The sequence below is a fragment of the Enhydra lutris genome, unplaced genomic scaffold, assembly GCF_002288905.1.
Source record: "Enhydra lutris kenyoni isolate GAN:26980312 unplaced genomic scaffold, ASM228890v2 scaffoldscaffold1, whole genome shotgun sequence".
Classification (NCBI taxonomy): Eukaryota; Metazoa; Chordata; class Mammalia; order Carnivora; family Mustelidae; genus Enhydra; species Enhydra lutris.
The window spans coordinates 59,769,644-59,785,629 of record NW_019154085.1 but is presented as its reverse complement, the minus strand read 5'-3'; the positions used below and the strand labels follow the sequence as shown (position 1 = coordinate 59,785,629).

Sequence of the window (15,986 nt, the reverse complement as noted above, 5' to 3'; positions counted from 1 at the left end):
GAAAACCAAAGTCAGAGCAAATCAGAATTCATTTATTTTTCCCTGGATTCTTGGCGTTCACACTCTTCCATTAGCCAGTAGTAAAAGCAGCAATGCTCAAGAGACTCTGGAGAAAATTATTATCATTATTATTATAAAATTATATTATTATTATATATTATATATATATTATATATTATTATAAAATTATTATCATCATTAACATGATGATGGCCAACATTTACTGACTATTTGTTATGTGAGAGGCAATGTTAATGCTTGACACACATTAATTCTCTTTTAATTCTTTACAACAACTCTCTGAGTTTGGAATTATTATGAAGCCCCATTTTATAGATGAGGAAACTGAGGTTTATTTCTGCTACATAAATAACTGGTCCAAGGTTGCAGAGCACCAGAGTCCTCTTTCACACCCAGGACCACCCATCTCCAGAGTCCACAGTCTACCACACCAGGCTTGCCTATGGTAGAAGGGGTCTATGGACCCACTGAACTTTCCCCCAGGGTTGGAGATTCAGAGTACCAGTTGAATGGATGTCCCACTTTTCTGAATCCCACAAGCTTGGGTTCTTGAGAGACCCACTGTTCTTCCTGTGATATCCATTACCGTGCATGACCATCATCACGGCTATGGTTTCCAGTTTTCTCCTTAAAATATAGATCTAATCACTGGGCACAGTGTAGGGTACTACGAGCTGCCACAGTTATATTTCAAGCCTTACTTCCTGCTCCTGCAGGACTCCTTCCCCTACTATATATTCCACTCTAAACCCGCACAAAGATAATTGCTTTTTCCCAAAAATGTATCACACATTTTCTTGCTTCATTAGTTTGTTCTGCCAGGAATAACTCTTCTCCAGTTTGTCCCTCCTCATTCTGCCTCTCTCAGGCATAAGGACCCATTTTTCCTTTCCAAACCAAAAGAATTAAATGATTTCTCACCTGAGTGTGCAAAGCAATGTTTGCACATATTTTAGCATTTCTTACATCCTGCCTTTATTCCATGTTATAAGTCTGTCATTTCTGTTAGATAAGCAAAGCACTCTCTGTTTCTGTGAACTCCCCCAGTGCGGGAGCTTGGGCACAGTTAGATCTGTAGCCTTAGAATCACGATTGCCTTTTTCATGGCAGGAACTCAATAAATGTTGGTGGAAATTGACAGGACTATGCTTGTGAAGTATGTTTCAAAACCACACGCAACAGGAAGTGATTGTACCCCATCCTACTTGACTCATGTGGGGGAGCTTTATGTAAAGGGCATGGTGAAGTTGAGAAGGCAGAAGTGATGAAAGCAAATGAATTGGCAGGAAGATTAAAAAAGAGATAAGTCAATATCACAAAAACTGAAGTTTTCCACAGATAGGTTTGCGAAACTGTATCTGTACAAAAGCAATTAGCACATCCATTTTAATCTGTGATCTGAAGAAGGTCAAAAGGAAAATCAAATCAAGGACAATTCCCAAACTGAATCATCATCCAGGCCCCCATACTGTTTAGTAATGGCATGCTCACTATCTCCTAACTGAAAACCTCTGAAATTTGATCTTTGAGCAATGAATCCCATGGCTGAACAGCAACAAACCCAATAGGGTGATTCAGATGCCCGATTTAGTTAGTTAATCCAGTTAGTGTAAGCATCTTTAGGAATTGTACGGACTTCAGAAATTGGCCTTATTTCCTGAGTTATAGTATACTAACATTCTTACCTTCTAAATGATACATTATAGTGCGTGGTACAGACTTAGACTGTGGTTTGACAGTGGTGCTGAATAGGTTAGATCAGATTCCATGATTTCACTTTATTTTCTTCAAATATATGTGGTCTCTATTTGGCACACAGTTGCTGATACAGTTATGGGAAAAGGTGATTTAATACTTCTGGATTTCTCTATTCAGGACTCTCAGTAGTGAAGTCATCCTCGATTTTCTTTCTCCAACCCAAGCTGTGTCATTTTCAAAAAAAAAAAAAAAAATCACTTTCTGGCAGATGCTCCAGTCATCTGGCTATTGATTGTTATAGTTAGAGGGTATTTTGTAGTTCAGCTTTAGAACAATTTTAGCTACAAATAACCGATTAGTAGAGAAGAAACTACACCTTCTAAGGGTACCTAATTTGGTATATTTTAGAAACTGAACCGCTGACAAAGGAAGCTGGAAAACTTTTTTTTTAATGTCTTATTATTTTTTTTATTTGAGTGTAGTTGACAGACAATGCCCCATGAATTTGAAAAAATTTTTAAACTGATTTTAGTTTCATGAATTCACGTGACTGGTTAATAGGTTAAATCCCACTTGCAGCAGATTTTGAATTCAGATTATTGCCTCCTCATTCAAGAAGAGAAATTTCCTTCTATACTGACTATCTTTTTAGAACTTCAAATAATTTGCAAATGTAGTACTGTGTAATAGTTTACATTATCCTTTTACTTAATCTACATTATCGAGTATCTTAGAACTGCTCAAACCATTTATGATGAAGGACCAGAATTTTTTCTAATCCATCACAAATGAATACATTTGTAAATATTTTTTAAAAATGCACTATTAGAAAAATGAAATAAAAAATAGACATAGAAAATATAAACCCCAATTGTTTTATTATTAGAATGACCAGACATAAAGTTCCTCTGTCAAATTGCTACAGGACTCCAAATGCTTTCTCTAATATCTGCACTTCCATTGTCATGAACAAATAACAAGGTCTCAACTAGCCTCAGTGCACTGACTGAATGCTCTTAGAATGTCAAAGCATCATTAACCATATGATGCAGCTTGAATCAGGTTTTTTGGGAATTTACAAATCTTTATGTGTCATTTTGATGATAAGCAATGTTATAATTTTTAACTACTTGTAAGCAGTTGTTACTTTACTAATGATTTTGGGGACAAGCTTCTGATGAAGATAATTAATTCTCTGTAATCTCTGTTTGCTTTGTTATGGTCCTCAGAGGGCAGAGTTGTCACATGAGGTCACAACTTTGTGTATCTCTGTCAAAGGCAATGTCTACACTAGCAATTCAATATACCGCATTATTGAAATTGCTTCAGGTGTAAGCTTTGAAACAATTACGATATATCCCAAGATTCTAAATATACACAGCGGTAGCATAGATGTCAACAAATGTTGAACAGATTTTTTTCAAATCTTGGATATATTTGAATGGTTTTTACATGACTTCATTTATTTTAAGCTTGTATGTTTCAAAACTAGTAATGCATATTTTGTTAGTAGCAGATATGCATTAAAGATTCAGATTGCTAATCTCAAAATAAATCTGAAAACACTCCATTCTGAGACTTGAAAACAGCCCATGCTAATATAAATGAATTTCTTAAATATTTTAGTTATTACACTGGGTCCCCTGTGACAACATAAGCTTTAAAATCCCATGTTATTTTAACAGTCAAATCTTTCCCTGATTTCTTACAATTACTTTTGCCTAAGAATGACTCTTTGAGCACCATTTGGTATTTCCAAAATATACATTGAAGAACATTTGTGGGGAAGGGGCAGTGAAGAGAATTCTGATAATAACACAAGCTGGTTTATTAAGGTAAGCTGTTGTCTTAGAAATAGTTGTCCTTATTAATTTACTAGGTTAAATCATATGGGGAAAAAAGATTACTTTAGATACCAAATGTTGCACAGTCTTTCTTTGTAAATGATGGTTGAACTGCTACTAAAATTGGCTTCTGACAAGATCTAAAGTTTTTATCACAACTGCAGGCAGCTGGAGATGCCTTTCTCCAGACTGTCATAATTATAAAATCTGTATCCTGGAATCCAGTTAAATTAAGTGAGATAAATGTTTCACATATTTGAAAATGCATGCTTACAGCAGATAGCATTTTTGGTTTGTGCATTTTACTTGGTTGAAGAGTACAAAATGCTAATTTCAAAGATACATTTCAGTCCTTATATCCTGTTTACTCTGATTGTTTTTACGGAGGTAATTCAGTGTATATAATATAATTTTAGTCTTTTTTATTTTTCTTTCTTTTTTTATCCTTATGTGCTCAAAACAGACAATGGTCGCAATGTCAAAGGTAATGTACGAACTCGAATTTCATCATCTGATGCTCAAAGTGCCCCTTTACTTGGCATGTTAACTTGCCTGCTGTATGCCCTGTTCAATGCAACATCATGCTGGCCCTTAGCTAGTCCAGGTGCCTGGTGGAGACATCCTGGCTTGATTTTGTTGGAGACTTTGTTACTTTTTCGGCCGTGTCACCAAAATGATTAGGAGTTCCTTTTTCCTGCAAGCAGTATAAGGCTAGGTTGACAATGAATACCTCCTGAATATCTAAACCCTTTGGAAAGAAACAAGTATCAAGCTAAGTATATTCCACTGTGAAAGAGGCACATAAGCCTATTTCAGCCAAAAAAATTTTTGAGTGCAAGATTAAATAAAGTAATCAAAGTGCTACATGACAGTATCACTTCACTTGTTCCTCTTTTGTTTCCTTAAAACTAGTTTCACGTTCCTGGATGGCAGGGGGTATGGTTTTAAGCTTACTGTAGTAGTAAACTGTACATGCATGAGAGTCATTTTCTCTTTCTCTCTATTACATTTCAGTCATTTTTAATTGTGTCCTATATTAGTCTGAAATCACTGGCATGACCTGTAGCTCCTGTAGGGTAATGCTTAAGTGGGCAGTACCTCTGGATAAATCTGGATTTGACTAAAAACTTGAAATTCACCTCTGGTTTTTTTCTACTAAATCAGAGTAGATACAAGGAATCACAAAGTACAGTGATCATATTATTCTCATCAAGTTGAAAACTTTTGGGCTTAGTCTTTTGACATAGGCCATGCATGCTGCTGTGAGTGTGCTTATGGTGACAGTGACTCATCTTGTGCATGTGTGTTGCATGGACACGTCTCCACCAGTAACCATCTCTACTTAAAATTCACCGTTTTGGCCTCTTTTGTATGCACTGCTACTCTGATCACCATGAAGTTTTGTATATTGATTTCTCAATTGCTTCCCTAATTAAGTCAGAGCTGGTGATGGCTATGAGTTAATAGCACTAGACACTAAAGCTGTTTTCTGGTCAGCCATCCAGGGTGACTTGAAAAGAAGGGAAATCATGACAGCTTCTCTCCATCCCAATTTTATTTTGCAAGCACTTCAAAAAGAGTCATGTAGGTGACCCCCAATAGCAGGATGGTACTTCATCTAAATGATTATTCTATCCTTGGCCTGTCTACTCTAATTTCTAAAAGGCAGCAAATTAGTGTCAGCTGTGATGGTGATTTGTGTTGATGTCATTCAGGATATAATGTCAAGAAACAGAATACAGACACCTCTTGCCAACTCGCCTATATGAAATATGACTGCCTTTAGCATTTAACAATTAGCAATTAATTATTAGACATTATTTTTCCAGTGATCTTTTAAACGCAGTGAGAAATGAATCTAATTTTTCTCAATAAATGAAAATCAAGCTTGCTTATCTTCCAAACGAGCAGTTCACACAGTTGCCATTCAAACTACATTAATTTTATTTTTCTCTCATAAATGAATCCATTTAATCTCCAACCCTTTTCCCTCAACCCTCCATTTTTTTGAACAGCAATAGTCTTTGAATAAAAATGAATCATCAAAGTCAGAATTTGGGATTAGGAAACTCTAAACCATTGTAGGAAGTTTTCACATGTTAATATTTATAAAGTTAAACTCCCAAATTAGAGGAAAAAAGTGCAAATTTAGTTTTAAAATTAATGTAAATGTACCCTCCGAAGTTTTCAGACTCTGGTTTTGAAACGATCAAAAAAAAAAAAATCTTAAATGTCTGGCTCTTTAAGATTTTCACAGAACAATTAATATACTAATTAGATACAGAACAGTACATTAAGTGTGCTTTAAAAATTTTTTTGGTGTTGTTTCTAAACCACATTTAAATAAAAGGTTTAAAAAATAAATTTCTATACTTCTTTGTATACAAATGCATGATTACAGGTTTGTTTTTTTTTAATATCTAAATCACCCAAACATAATTTCTTTACCAAAATAAAATAAATAGTTTTGGCAGGCACTTGGAAGGACTTCAAGATTATCTGGTTTATTCCCCTTGGGCAGGGTGTTGGCTGAATCCCTGACACAGGTGGTAGAAGATTTTTATCTCCCGAGAACCCCATTCTTTAATATTCTTGGGGAATCTATTTTATTGCCTGTTACACAAAGAGCTAGCCTAAATCCTTCTTGCTGAAATGCAATTTTCTTGCCCCCTTTATCTATCCTGAGTGAACAGAGATACCAGCCGGTTACTTTTAATCTTGAAATAATATCACTGTATAAAAACTGCAAATTGGTACTCCATCTTTTCTTCTAAAATGGAATCATTTCCATTTAACCTTCTTTCTTGGGATTAAAGTTGTTTCCCTTGAATAAATTTCTTTGGCACTCTGACTCTTTGAAATAAGACTCCAGAGATCTAAGTGTAGCCCTGTTATCAAGGATTGAAAAAATTAATTCAAATAAATTGTGTATGCTGTTTATATGTGTGTATGTACATAAAATTTTTAAATAATTTCTTTAATATTATGAGAGGTGAACCTAATGCTATCTCAACTATGGGTAAACTGATTTTCACCTCAAATTTAGTGGTTTCTCTGCCTATTCTGCTTTTCAAGTCATCCATTAAAAATTAACCCCACTTACCCTACTTAGTAAATAGATCATTAATATAATTTTACCCCTCTATTGCTTCCACCTCCTTATTATTTCAAGTAACTACATCCCACTGACAATGGTATGTTCAGTTTCTATCTTATCTATGAATCTGACATATGAATCAGAAACAAAACTATTTGTAAGATTTATCACTGCCTTTACCTCCTCAAGACACAAAACCTATCAGACTCACAGAGGAAATCAACTGATCTGATACGGGTTGTGTCTCTTAAGCTACACTGGCCATTACCAAGTTTTAGTATTCTTACATGAATTTGCAAACTGATTTTCAGTGGTGATAGTTTAAATCTGAAAATCGTGTGTCATGCACTGAACCCAGACAATATGAATACTGACTACAAATAATGTGATTACTTATCTATCTTTCTAAGTGAAACTGGTTGCCACGGTTCTTTTACAAAATCCAATTACTAAGAACTTCATTTGCATTTTTTAATATTAAGTCACTTCAGCAATTTATATTTTATTAAACTTTACCTAATCAACTCAGTGCCCTAAGAAATAAACTGTGTAAAGACCTGATGATTTGACAACCTTAATTTTTTTGCTTTCCTTCTCTTGTGTCCCATTGGATTCTCAAGAGCAGCAATCTTTAAAAAAGAAAATAGCATTACGATTTTTTTTAATTATCAGATGTCCTTCGCTATATTTCCAGCACCATTTAAAAGAAAATATATTCTCTTTCAGCTTCTTGTAACTCATGATAAATTCAAATGGCCTCATCATAAAGATTTTAAATATCTTTAATCTAAAATTCTTTCCAGGTGTTGCTTTACCCTTTGGCTTGATCTCTAAATTCAGGATATTTCTTTGTGGCTGGAACCTGGCTTACCTTATATTTAATCAGACACTTGTAATGTAGGAGAGCTTTACCCAGCTGTTGGTTTAGTCTACTTGGTCACCTGTTTTTCTTATCCTTCTAGTACACGGAAGCGTTTAACCTGGGCATCCATTTCGCAAATGTTTCTCTAAAGAACATCAAGTCCTATTACTTTGGAGTTTTACATTCCTTTCTATTGAATTTATTATTTCCCTTTATTTCTGCCCATTTATTTCATTTAAATTCATTTACTTTGTTTTTCAGGTTATTCTCCTTTCTTTCATTAGAGTCCTTAATCCCATCAGTTCATGATCACTCTCAGGGAGGCTGCCCTTCACCTTTAAATCCTCAACCAAGGCCTCTCTGAATATAGACCTAGGAGGTAGGAAACCCTGTATTCTGATTTCTAGACCTTGATGCTTATTCCCCTTTGGTCTCATACTCTGCTTAGGCTTACAATTAGTAAAATGAGAATATTGTGGATACCGATCTTAACTGGAGTGTTGGAAAATTTTTCAGAATTTAGATAGGCTTTAGAGGAACCTAAGCTAATACTGATCATATTATAGACTCAGACTTCTGCGTATAAACATCTGCTTCAAAATCAGTGGGAAAAAGCATAATTATCTTTGTTATGCAGGATGAAATAGAATGTAAATGTCTTATCTAAGTAGCATGTTTGGATTATTTTAAGGAACATTTTAGGTTCTGCTAATTCTTTAAATGTATAGATTTTAAGAAAGAGTCTACATTAAATCTCTAATATTAAGAGCTTAAAAAAAAATAGAATAGAGTAACAGTTCAGAAGGTTTATCCACAAGTAAATATGAGAACTAAAACATGGACTCAATGACGTTATAATGTTCTGAGGGCAAATCTGAGTATGACATGTATTAACCAGTGGTTTCTCAGCCCTGTCAGACCCAATGTCCACTTGTTTCTACAATATTTTTGTTATACTCTTTTTACTATACTGTAACAACATTTAGAGATAATTAAACTAATTCTAAAAGTCAACCTGATTCTTTAACTGTAATATAAAGGAAGAATACAAGAAAAGCAGTTTATAATAAAATGTTATTTTTCTCAATATGTTGATGTTCAAATAAACTATACTAGAAGATACAATGCGATGATCAGACATTTTAAAAAAAATGGTTTTAAGAGCATTAAATTGTCCAGATAAGTACTGGATAACAGAGAAGGAATATGGGTCGATAGCAAAATAAAAACCACTATTGGGATAAATAATAACAGAGCAGGATTATTTATATATGAATTTTAAAAATAGGAAATAACCAAATTGAGTTATGAAAAATACACCAAGATAAACTGGAGAAAAAATGAGGAAGTAATGATACTCTCACAAATGTGCCAGCCCTTAACCAGCTCAGGGTAATGTCAGCATGATTCCCTGTGTGATAACATGTGATACTAATGAATTGCACTGAAGGAGAAAATCCCACCAAATGTGAGAACATCTATTCTTTTTCCAGTATTTCAAAAAAAAACCCTTGCAGACCATATGCCTTCCTAAACAATGGGACTCAGAGATGGATTGAAGCAAGAAATGGCAATCCAGACATTTAGGTGAAGTTGTGGCAGATCTGTAGGGAATTACTAAAGTGAGACTGGAAACCAACAGGCAGTCTCAAGACAAATAATTTCAAATGTTTAGCTCTTATACATAGTTTCCTTTAATTGTATCATGCATCATTTTACATATATAGGGAACAATAATATGAGACACTTTTGAAAGAAATTTTATTAATGATTTTCACTGTGATTCCTATAATTCTCTGCAAATTTAATATTTGGTTCCAACACTGGCAATAAAAAAAAAGAGTCAAATTTCTTTGCTTACATATTTATTCATAATATGCAAACACAAACTATAACCTTATAACCTGAAGTCTGAAATTTCATATAATTCCAATGCCACAAATAGCATAGTTCCAAATGATGCAATTTTCCAAAGTGATGAACAAGTTTTGGTAAACTTCTGAACAAAACGATGCAAAGCTCTTTCCCCTACATGGTAGCTATAGCTCTGGAAAGCTCAATGTATATTAAAATCATGTTAAATGTAGATTGTGCTCTTTATATGTGAAACAAGTTCAAGGCTCAGATCATTATAAACAGGCTTTCACCTTCATGAGTGCCCCCTGGGACATATAGGATGGTTTTTCCAGGTGAAAAACTACCACCTCTCATCATTATGAGAAACAAAAATGTCCCCACAAATGCCCCTAAGATGAAGTACCATCATAGTTGAGACCTCTTGCTCATTAGTAGAGCCAATGCAGTGGCGTTTATTGGAACTGGCCACAAGAACAATCAAAGTATATTTAACAGTATTTGTCTGCCTTAACGTCATAGATCATCCATGGTTTTACCCAATTTCTTAAACAACCCTGTAGACAATCGCTACAGAAATGCACCACATAGGGGGATGATAAAGAGAATTGAAAGATGGGTGTAAAGGTTTTAAACACAACCATGTATCTGAGCTCGGCTTTCTCTAATCTCTTCTCAGTATACCTGTGTGTTGTAAAAATACCTAATGGGTGAAAATATAACACTGGAGTTGAGGAAAAAGCATTCTCTAAGAAGTCTCAAGTCCTAGAATGTTTTACAAATTATAAATTTTAAGATATAGGCCTGGAATATAGCCATAAAATGATAACAAAAAGGAAACGCTATCTAGGATGTGTTACAATAATAAATCACTGGCATGTGGCGGAGGCTTCTACAGAGACCTAGAGGATGGTGTTTCTGTCTGAACTGTCTGGACTCTAGATTAATATGGTACCATTTTTGGGTCATATTTCTCTCTTTGTCATATAAATAGAAAAGAGAATATGAATCTGTATGCAAATGAGAGCATATTGGACAATAAATGCCCAAAGAGCTCAATGACAGTTTTCACCTAGATGGACTTGATCATGATCATGGATAAATCTCAGAGAATGAATAGAAATGCACCTCAAGGAACACAGTATCTGCCACATAGGTGAAATTCTCTTAAAATCATTTTAAACTTTTATAATAACTTAACATGTACTTTTATAAATGAATATAGAATGAATTTTCTCCAAGTTAACTATGAACTAAATTATGGATTTTTTTTATTAGCGTTATATTTGAGTTGAGTTGATTTATTATTGTGGTTCAAAATACACAACCTGTAAATCTAATTTTCAGATGTTTAGACCTTGTTTGGTGCATAAAGTGCTTTTTAACTCCTAAAATACGTCTCATCCTCAACAACAACAACAACAAAAATAGCATAAGGCAAAATTTGCTGACTCGCAAGTTTAGTCCTGCAGTTTCTATGTTTGAAGCACTCTTGAGGCAGCAGGATAACAGCTGGGTAACACTCATAGGCTCAGGATTTCTATAAAATTCTTCTTGATGCTAATTTTTAAGAGCTATATAATGGTAAAAGTTGCAAAACTCACTGTACAAGAAACTCTTTGGAGCATTTCCTGACTTTCCATATGCAACACACAGTAAGTTCATCTCCAGATGTAGCTGGTCAGTGTATTCATCCTGGACAAGGGGGCCAGGAGTCCTAGAACCTTGACCAATTGTCTTCGTAGGGAAGAAATGAAATGTGAGAAGTGACCAGGTTTGGACAAACAGTACTAAGTTCCAACAGTACTAAGTTCCAGTTCATCATAAGATGAATAAGTTCTGGGGATCCAGGATATAGCATGATTTAAAAAAAAAAAAAAAAAAGGAACCAGTACTGCTGACCCCAGCCCATTACCTAGCTATGTCACTTCAACCATGTTACATTTGTCAAAGCATTCTTCTGGAATGGTTTTTATAAAGGACCCACCCCCCAACCAAAAAGTCTTAAATTTAAATAAAAGGGGAAAAAAAGGAAAGATTTTTAAAACTTCACACAGGATTCTAGAGTTTTCAATAGACTACACACACATATACACAAAGACATTGGCCCTTCTCCATCTTAGCTGAAATTCCTCCATCTGGGCTTAACTCTCCTAGAAGTTCTGTAAATCATCTCAAACAGGTAATAGAAGCATACAAAAAACTCAGCTGGCTTGTCATTTGTCACGGCCCAGAGAGAGGAGTAATGCATATTGGAGCTCAGTAGACAACCTGTTCAGAAATGTCATGGCCAACATGATTTTCACCGAAGGCAAGTCCTTCCTTGAATAATCCCTGGATCATAAAAAGACATTCTTGAGAAATCAATTTAGCCAATAATAGGCCAATAATAAAGAGTGGAGTTTTTTTTTCTTTTATTCCAGCCCTTAATGAAAGACGTTAGGTAACAGCTAAAGATGCCGTCTGCTTTCTGGGTACACACCTTGGACCCCATCTTACCCTCGGATACTCACGTGTTGCTCCATTTGGCAGACAGTGACCCTAAACTTGTGTTCAGGTATCAGCTGGCTGCATTTAGTCCCTCCCAAAGCAGGGTCACACTGGCTGTGGATCATTAGCGGGTCATTCAGGACCATCTCTTTCTTCTATTTCTCCTGATACTGCTTTTACAAATATTTTCCAATTTTTTTAGGGCCTTTTAATCATATCAAGTCAAGCCTCCTGGGATCCACGTCAGATTCAAATCTCAACAAATACAGCACCATTAACAAGATCCCACAGCTCACCCTGAATTTTTCAGATGTCAAAACCGAAAAAAAGAATGCATCCCCTCCTTCTTCAGATAAAACCATTATTGCACCCAAGGTTAAAGATCGAACACACAATGTGACAGAGAAAGTCACCCAGGTAGGATATGATTTTACTCTCAATTTTAACTATTCCCAAGGTTCTCTGTACTGTAAAACACATGATTTTTCATGTGAATGATTATCAAAAGAGGTAAGATATTTATTTGCACTTCGATTTATCTTGAAATGTTGGGTAACCCTCTAATGCAACAGATAAATAAAACTATAGACTGTGATTTTTCTCTACTACAAGATTAAGCAAAAATGGGCTAACTTGGTATTGTTGTTTTCTTTGTTACAGAGGTGGTTAACCTGCTATTCATCATGTTTGGACATTTATTGTTTTGCTGCCATGCCTGCAATAGTAAAGCATGGCTTCTTAATATAATGGCTGTGACTATTGAAACTTTAGGTGACTAACTGGGATTTACTCTAAACTATGACCTCCTTTTTTGCACAAACTCTACTAAGCAGACTCAGATACACGTCAGTTGACTTGAGGAAAAGAGCTGTGTCACGGCCAGCACGACAAATTGACCAGGAAAATGTGAGGGCTAAGAGGATGGTGAAGAAATTAAGAGACAAAGAGATGGGGGCAGGAGGGACACTGAGGAGGATGTCCAACAGTGCCAATTTTATTCCACATCTTACAATCATTTATAAGGCAGACCAGAATAGGAGGAGTAATACATCAGTACCTAGTCAGATGATCGCAAGTTTCTATAACAAGTTTACATTAACTACAAGCAAACCTTGTGATGCCAGGTAGTTTCGGCTAAAGCCATTAGCAAGACAATCAACCAGGGAGTGGGTTATGGGAGGTACAGAACAGCAAGGACCAACTAAGAATTCATGACCCTGACCACATTGTTCCCTTCTATAGGGGGAGTGCGTGGGAAGTCACGTAGGTGAGCGCACGACACAGAGCACAGACCCTTTTCTCAGTGTTACTCAACTTTCCCATCCTTAACCTTGTCAAGGTGTCCGGACTTTGAAGGAGACACAAGTCAGGGCCTGGTTTGATCCTCGACTCCAACCATGCCGTGGCCTCCAACAAAGCTGAAATGATTAAAATTCAGAGTAAATAATACATTTCACAGGCACAATATTTTATTGTTTTCAAATAAATATTGCAATTTGAACTAGGGTTAAAAATGTACTGTCTAGCAGGAGCCCTACTTTAAAGAATAGATAAAAATAATTTGTACAGGGGCGCCTGTGTGGCTCAGTGAGTTAAAGCCTCTGCCTTTGGCTCAGGTCATGATCCCAGAGTCCTGGGATCGAGCCCCGCATCGGGCTCTCTGCTCAGCAGGGAGCCTGCTTTCTCCTCTCTCTCCCTCTGCCTGCCTCTCTGCCTACTTGTAATCTCTGTCTGTCAGATAAATAAATAAAAAAAAAAAATCTAAAAAAAAAAATTTGTACCTATTATATCAAAATACCAACCTAAGCAGTATCTAGCTTTTGCTTACAATGCACTTACATTGTTGGGAATTCGTGACTCTAAAATTTGTGTCAAGTAAACAGTTCTTTTACAAACACTTTGCTTGGTAGGTTTGCTCAGCAAATCTTTTCAAGAACTGTCAACGATATAAAGGTAAACTTGGCCCCAATCTCTGCCCCAAGCCTTGAATATTATGAATTGATAAAGTTTTTTCTGTAATTATAATCACTACCAGCAGTACTAGAGTCATCTGTAAATAACCCATTATGTGAGCTGCAATAACTATGTAAAGACCATGAGTCAGTTATAAATAGATCTGAGTCCTCTGTTTGAGATGAGAGATTTTTACATGCCATACTCTACTATGTATATTTGTTTTATTTTTTATTTATATTCAATTAATTAACATAAAATGTATGTTTCAAGGATACAGGTCTGTGATTCATCCGTCTTATATAATATCCAGTGCTCATTATTGTGCATACCCTCCCCAATGTCCATCCTCCAGTTTTATGTATATGTATATGAGGCTTTCTACCTCATACTGAAGAGCATCTCTAGTACATGCTTTAATATTTATGTAATAGTGAGGTTTTCTACCCTTAGCATTTCACTTTTCTTAACTTAGTAAACTGGAAATGAAAAATAATTTGTAATAATTATATTATACTTCTATTATTTATAATGATTATTTATAATAACCCTGTAACATTGAAATTAAGAGATTTCAGAAATTGCACAGAAGACTGATTGCAAATATTGGGGTCAGGACCCTGCCAGCAGCCTAAGTGAGCAGAGTCACCAGGACAGCATAACAATAGTGGAGAATATAGGGAAGTGTAGAGTCAGGGCCCCTCAACAGCAGACGGTTACCATTCAGCTCGAGACAACTGTGGTCATGTAAGATTGATGAAGCTTTCCAAATCTTCCAATCTAAAAAAGAAGCTGGAAATCCAGGATTTAAGATAAGCTCTTACTTTCCAAAAGTTGGCCAAACTCATTGAAAATGCTTTTGTAAGCCAAACAAGGCATACCTTAAAGTCTGGGCAGCCAAGTGTGATCTCTGCAAAGCTTTCCTGCCCTTGGTTTACCGCAGGGTCCACCCTATCCTGTCACATTTAGCCCACCCTCTGTGGCAGTAGAGGGTGACACGCATGTGGACCAGAGATGGTGCCTGCTTTAGGGACCTTCTAGGGCTGGTGAGAGAGGAAACATTACAAATAGCCATAATGAAATTATGCTCATAATGAATACAGGAACACACTTAGGGTAAAAGTAATTGTGCTTTAAAAGGAGAATTTTCAGAGAAGAAAGATGTTGATGGGACATTTCATCTGGATCTAGAAGGTTACCTGTCACATAGAGTAGTAAGTGATTTTAAGAGCGTAAGTTGGAGTCACATGCACTTGTGTTTTAATTTTGGCTAAGTCATTTATTGTATGCCATGGAGATGAGTGCCATTTACTGTGTGACATCAAGGCAAGTTTTAGTGACAAAACTTATTTCTAAGTGTTGATGTAAAAATTAAATAGAGTGCTGTGTGGAAATGTTCATCACAGTGCTAGGTATATAGCATGCAATGTTAGTCATTATTCTGTTTAGAATGTTTTTGTATGACTTCCTTCTGCCCTCCTCACCATCTCTGCATTTTCTCCCTACCTCAGCAGAACCTAGTAAAACACCTGGCAGAGAGGAGTTCATGAAATATTTACTGAAGGAAGGAAGGAAGGGAGGGAGGAAGGGGACGTTGGTGCAAAGGGAAGGGGTGAGAATCCTAGGCAGAGAAAACAACAAAAAGAAAGCTGTGGAGGCACAAAAATCCATATGTCTTCTGAGAACAGGTATTTTCCTGGCCCAGGGAGAGGATAGGCTGGGCAGGGACTTAACAAGAGTGCAATTTTCCCCTCTAGATGGTTCTTTACTACGTTTTCACAGAAGTGCCTTGGGAGTATAAGTAAAATGGGACAGCTACCGTCAAACACTTGGCATTGTTTTAAGGTCTCATGCTTTCTTTTTAAATTCCTCTTTTAAGGCACTTGTGTGGCTTAGTCAGTTAAGCATCTACCTTCGGCTCAGGTCATGATCCCAAGGTCCTGGGATTGAGCCCTGAGTTGGGCTCCCAGCTCATCAGGGAGTTTGCTATCCCCACTCATATTCTCTTTTTCTCTCTCAAATAAAATAAAAAGTCCTCTTTTATATTTGCCTTCATAGTATCACAGTATTTGTTAAACATTTTTAAAAAGATTTTATTTATTTATTTGACATAGAGCGAGCGACAGCTAGAGAGGGACCACAAGCAAGGGGAGGGGAAGAGGGAGAA

General features: G+C 36.0%; 1 protein-coding gene across 2 annotated transcripts in view; it reads left to right on the top strand.

Annotated features, from left to right (window-relative positions):
- Nucleotides 1-15,986, top strand: part of LOC111143035 (potassium voltage-gated channel subfamily H member 7) — a 488,043-nt gene that overhangs the window by 349,350 nt on the left and 122,707 nt on the right. For both annotated transcript variants that reach the window (XM_022496465.1, XM_022496473.1), the window contains exons 5-6: nucleotides 4,027-4,047; nucleotides 12,069-12,283. In XM_022496465.1, coding sequence (XP_022352173.1) covers nucleotides 4,027-4,047; nucleotides 12,069-12,283 — 236 coding nt within the window. The remainder of the gene's footprint in view (nucleotides 1-4,026; nucleotides 4,048-12,068; nucleotides 12,284-15,986) is intronic.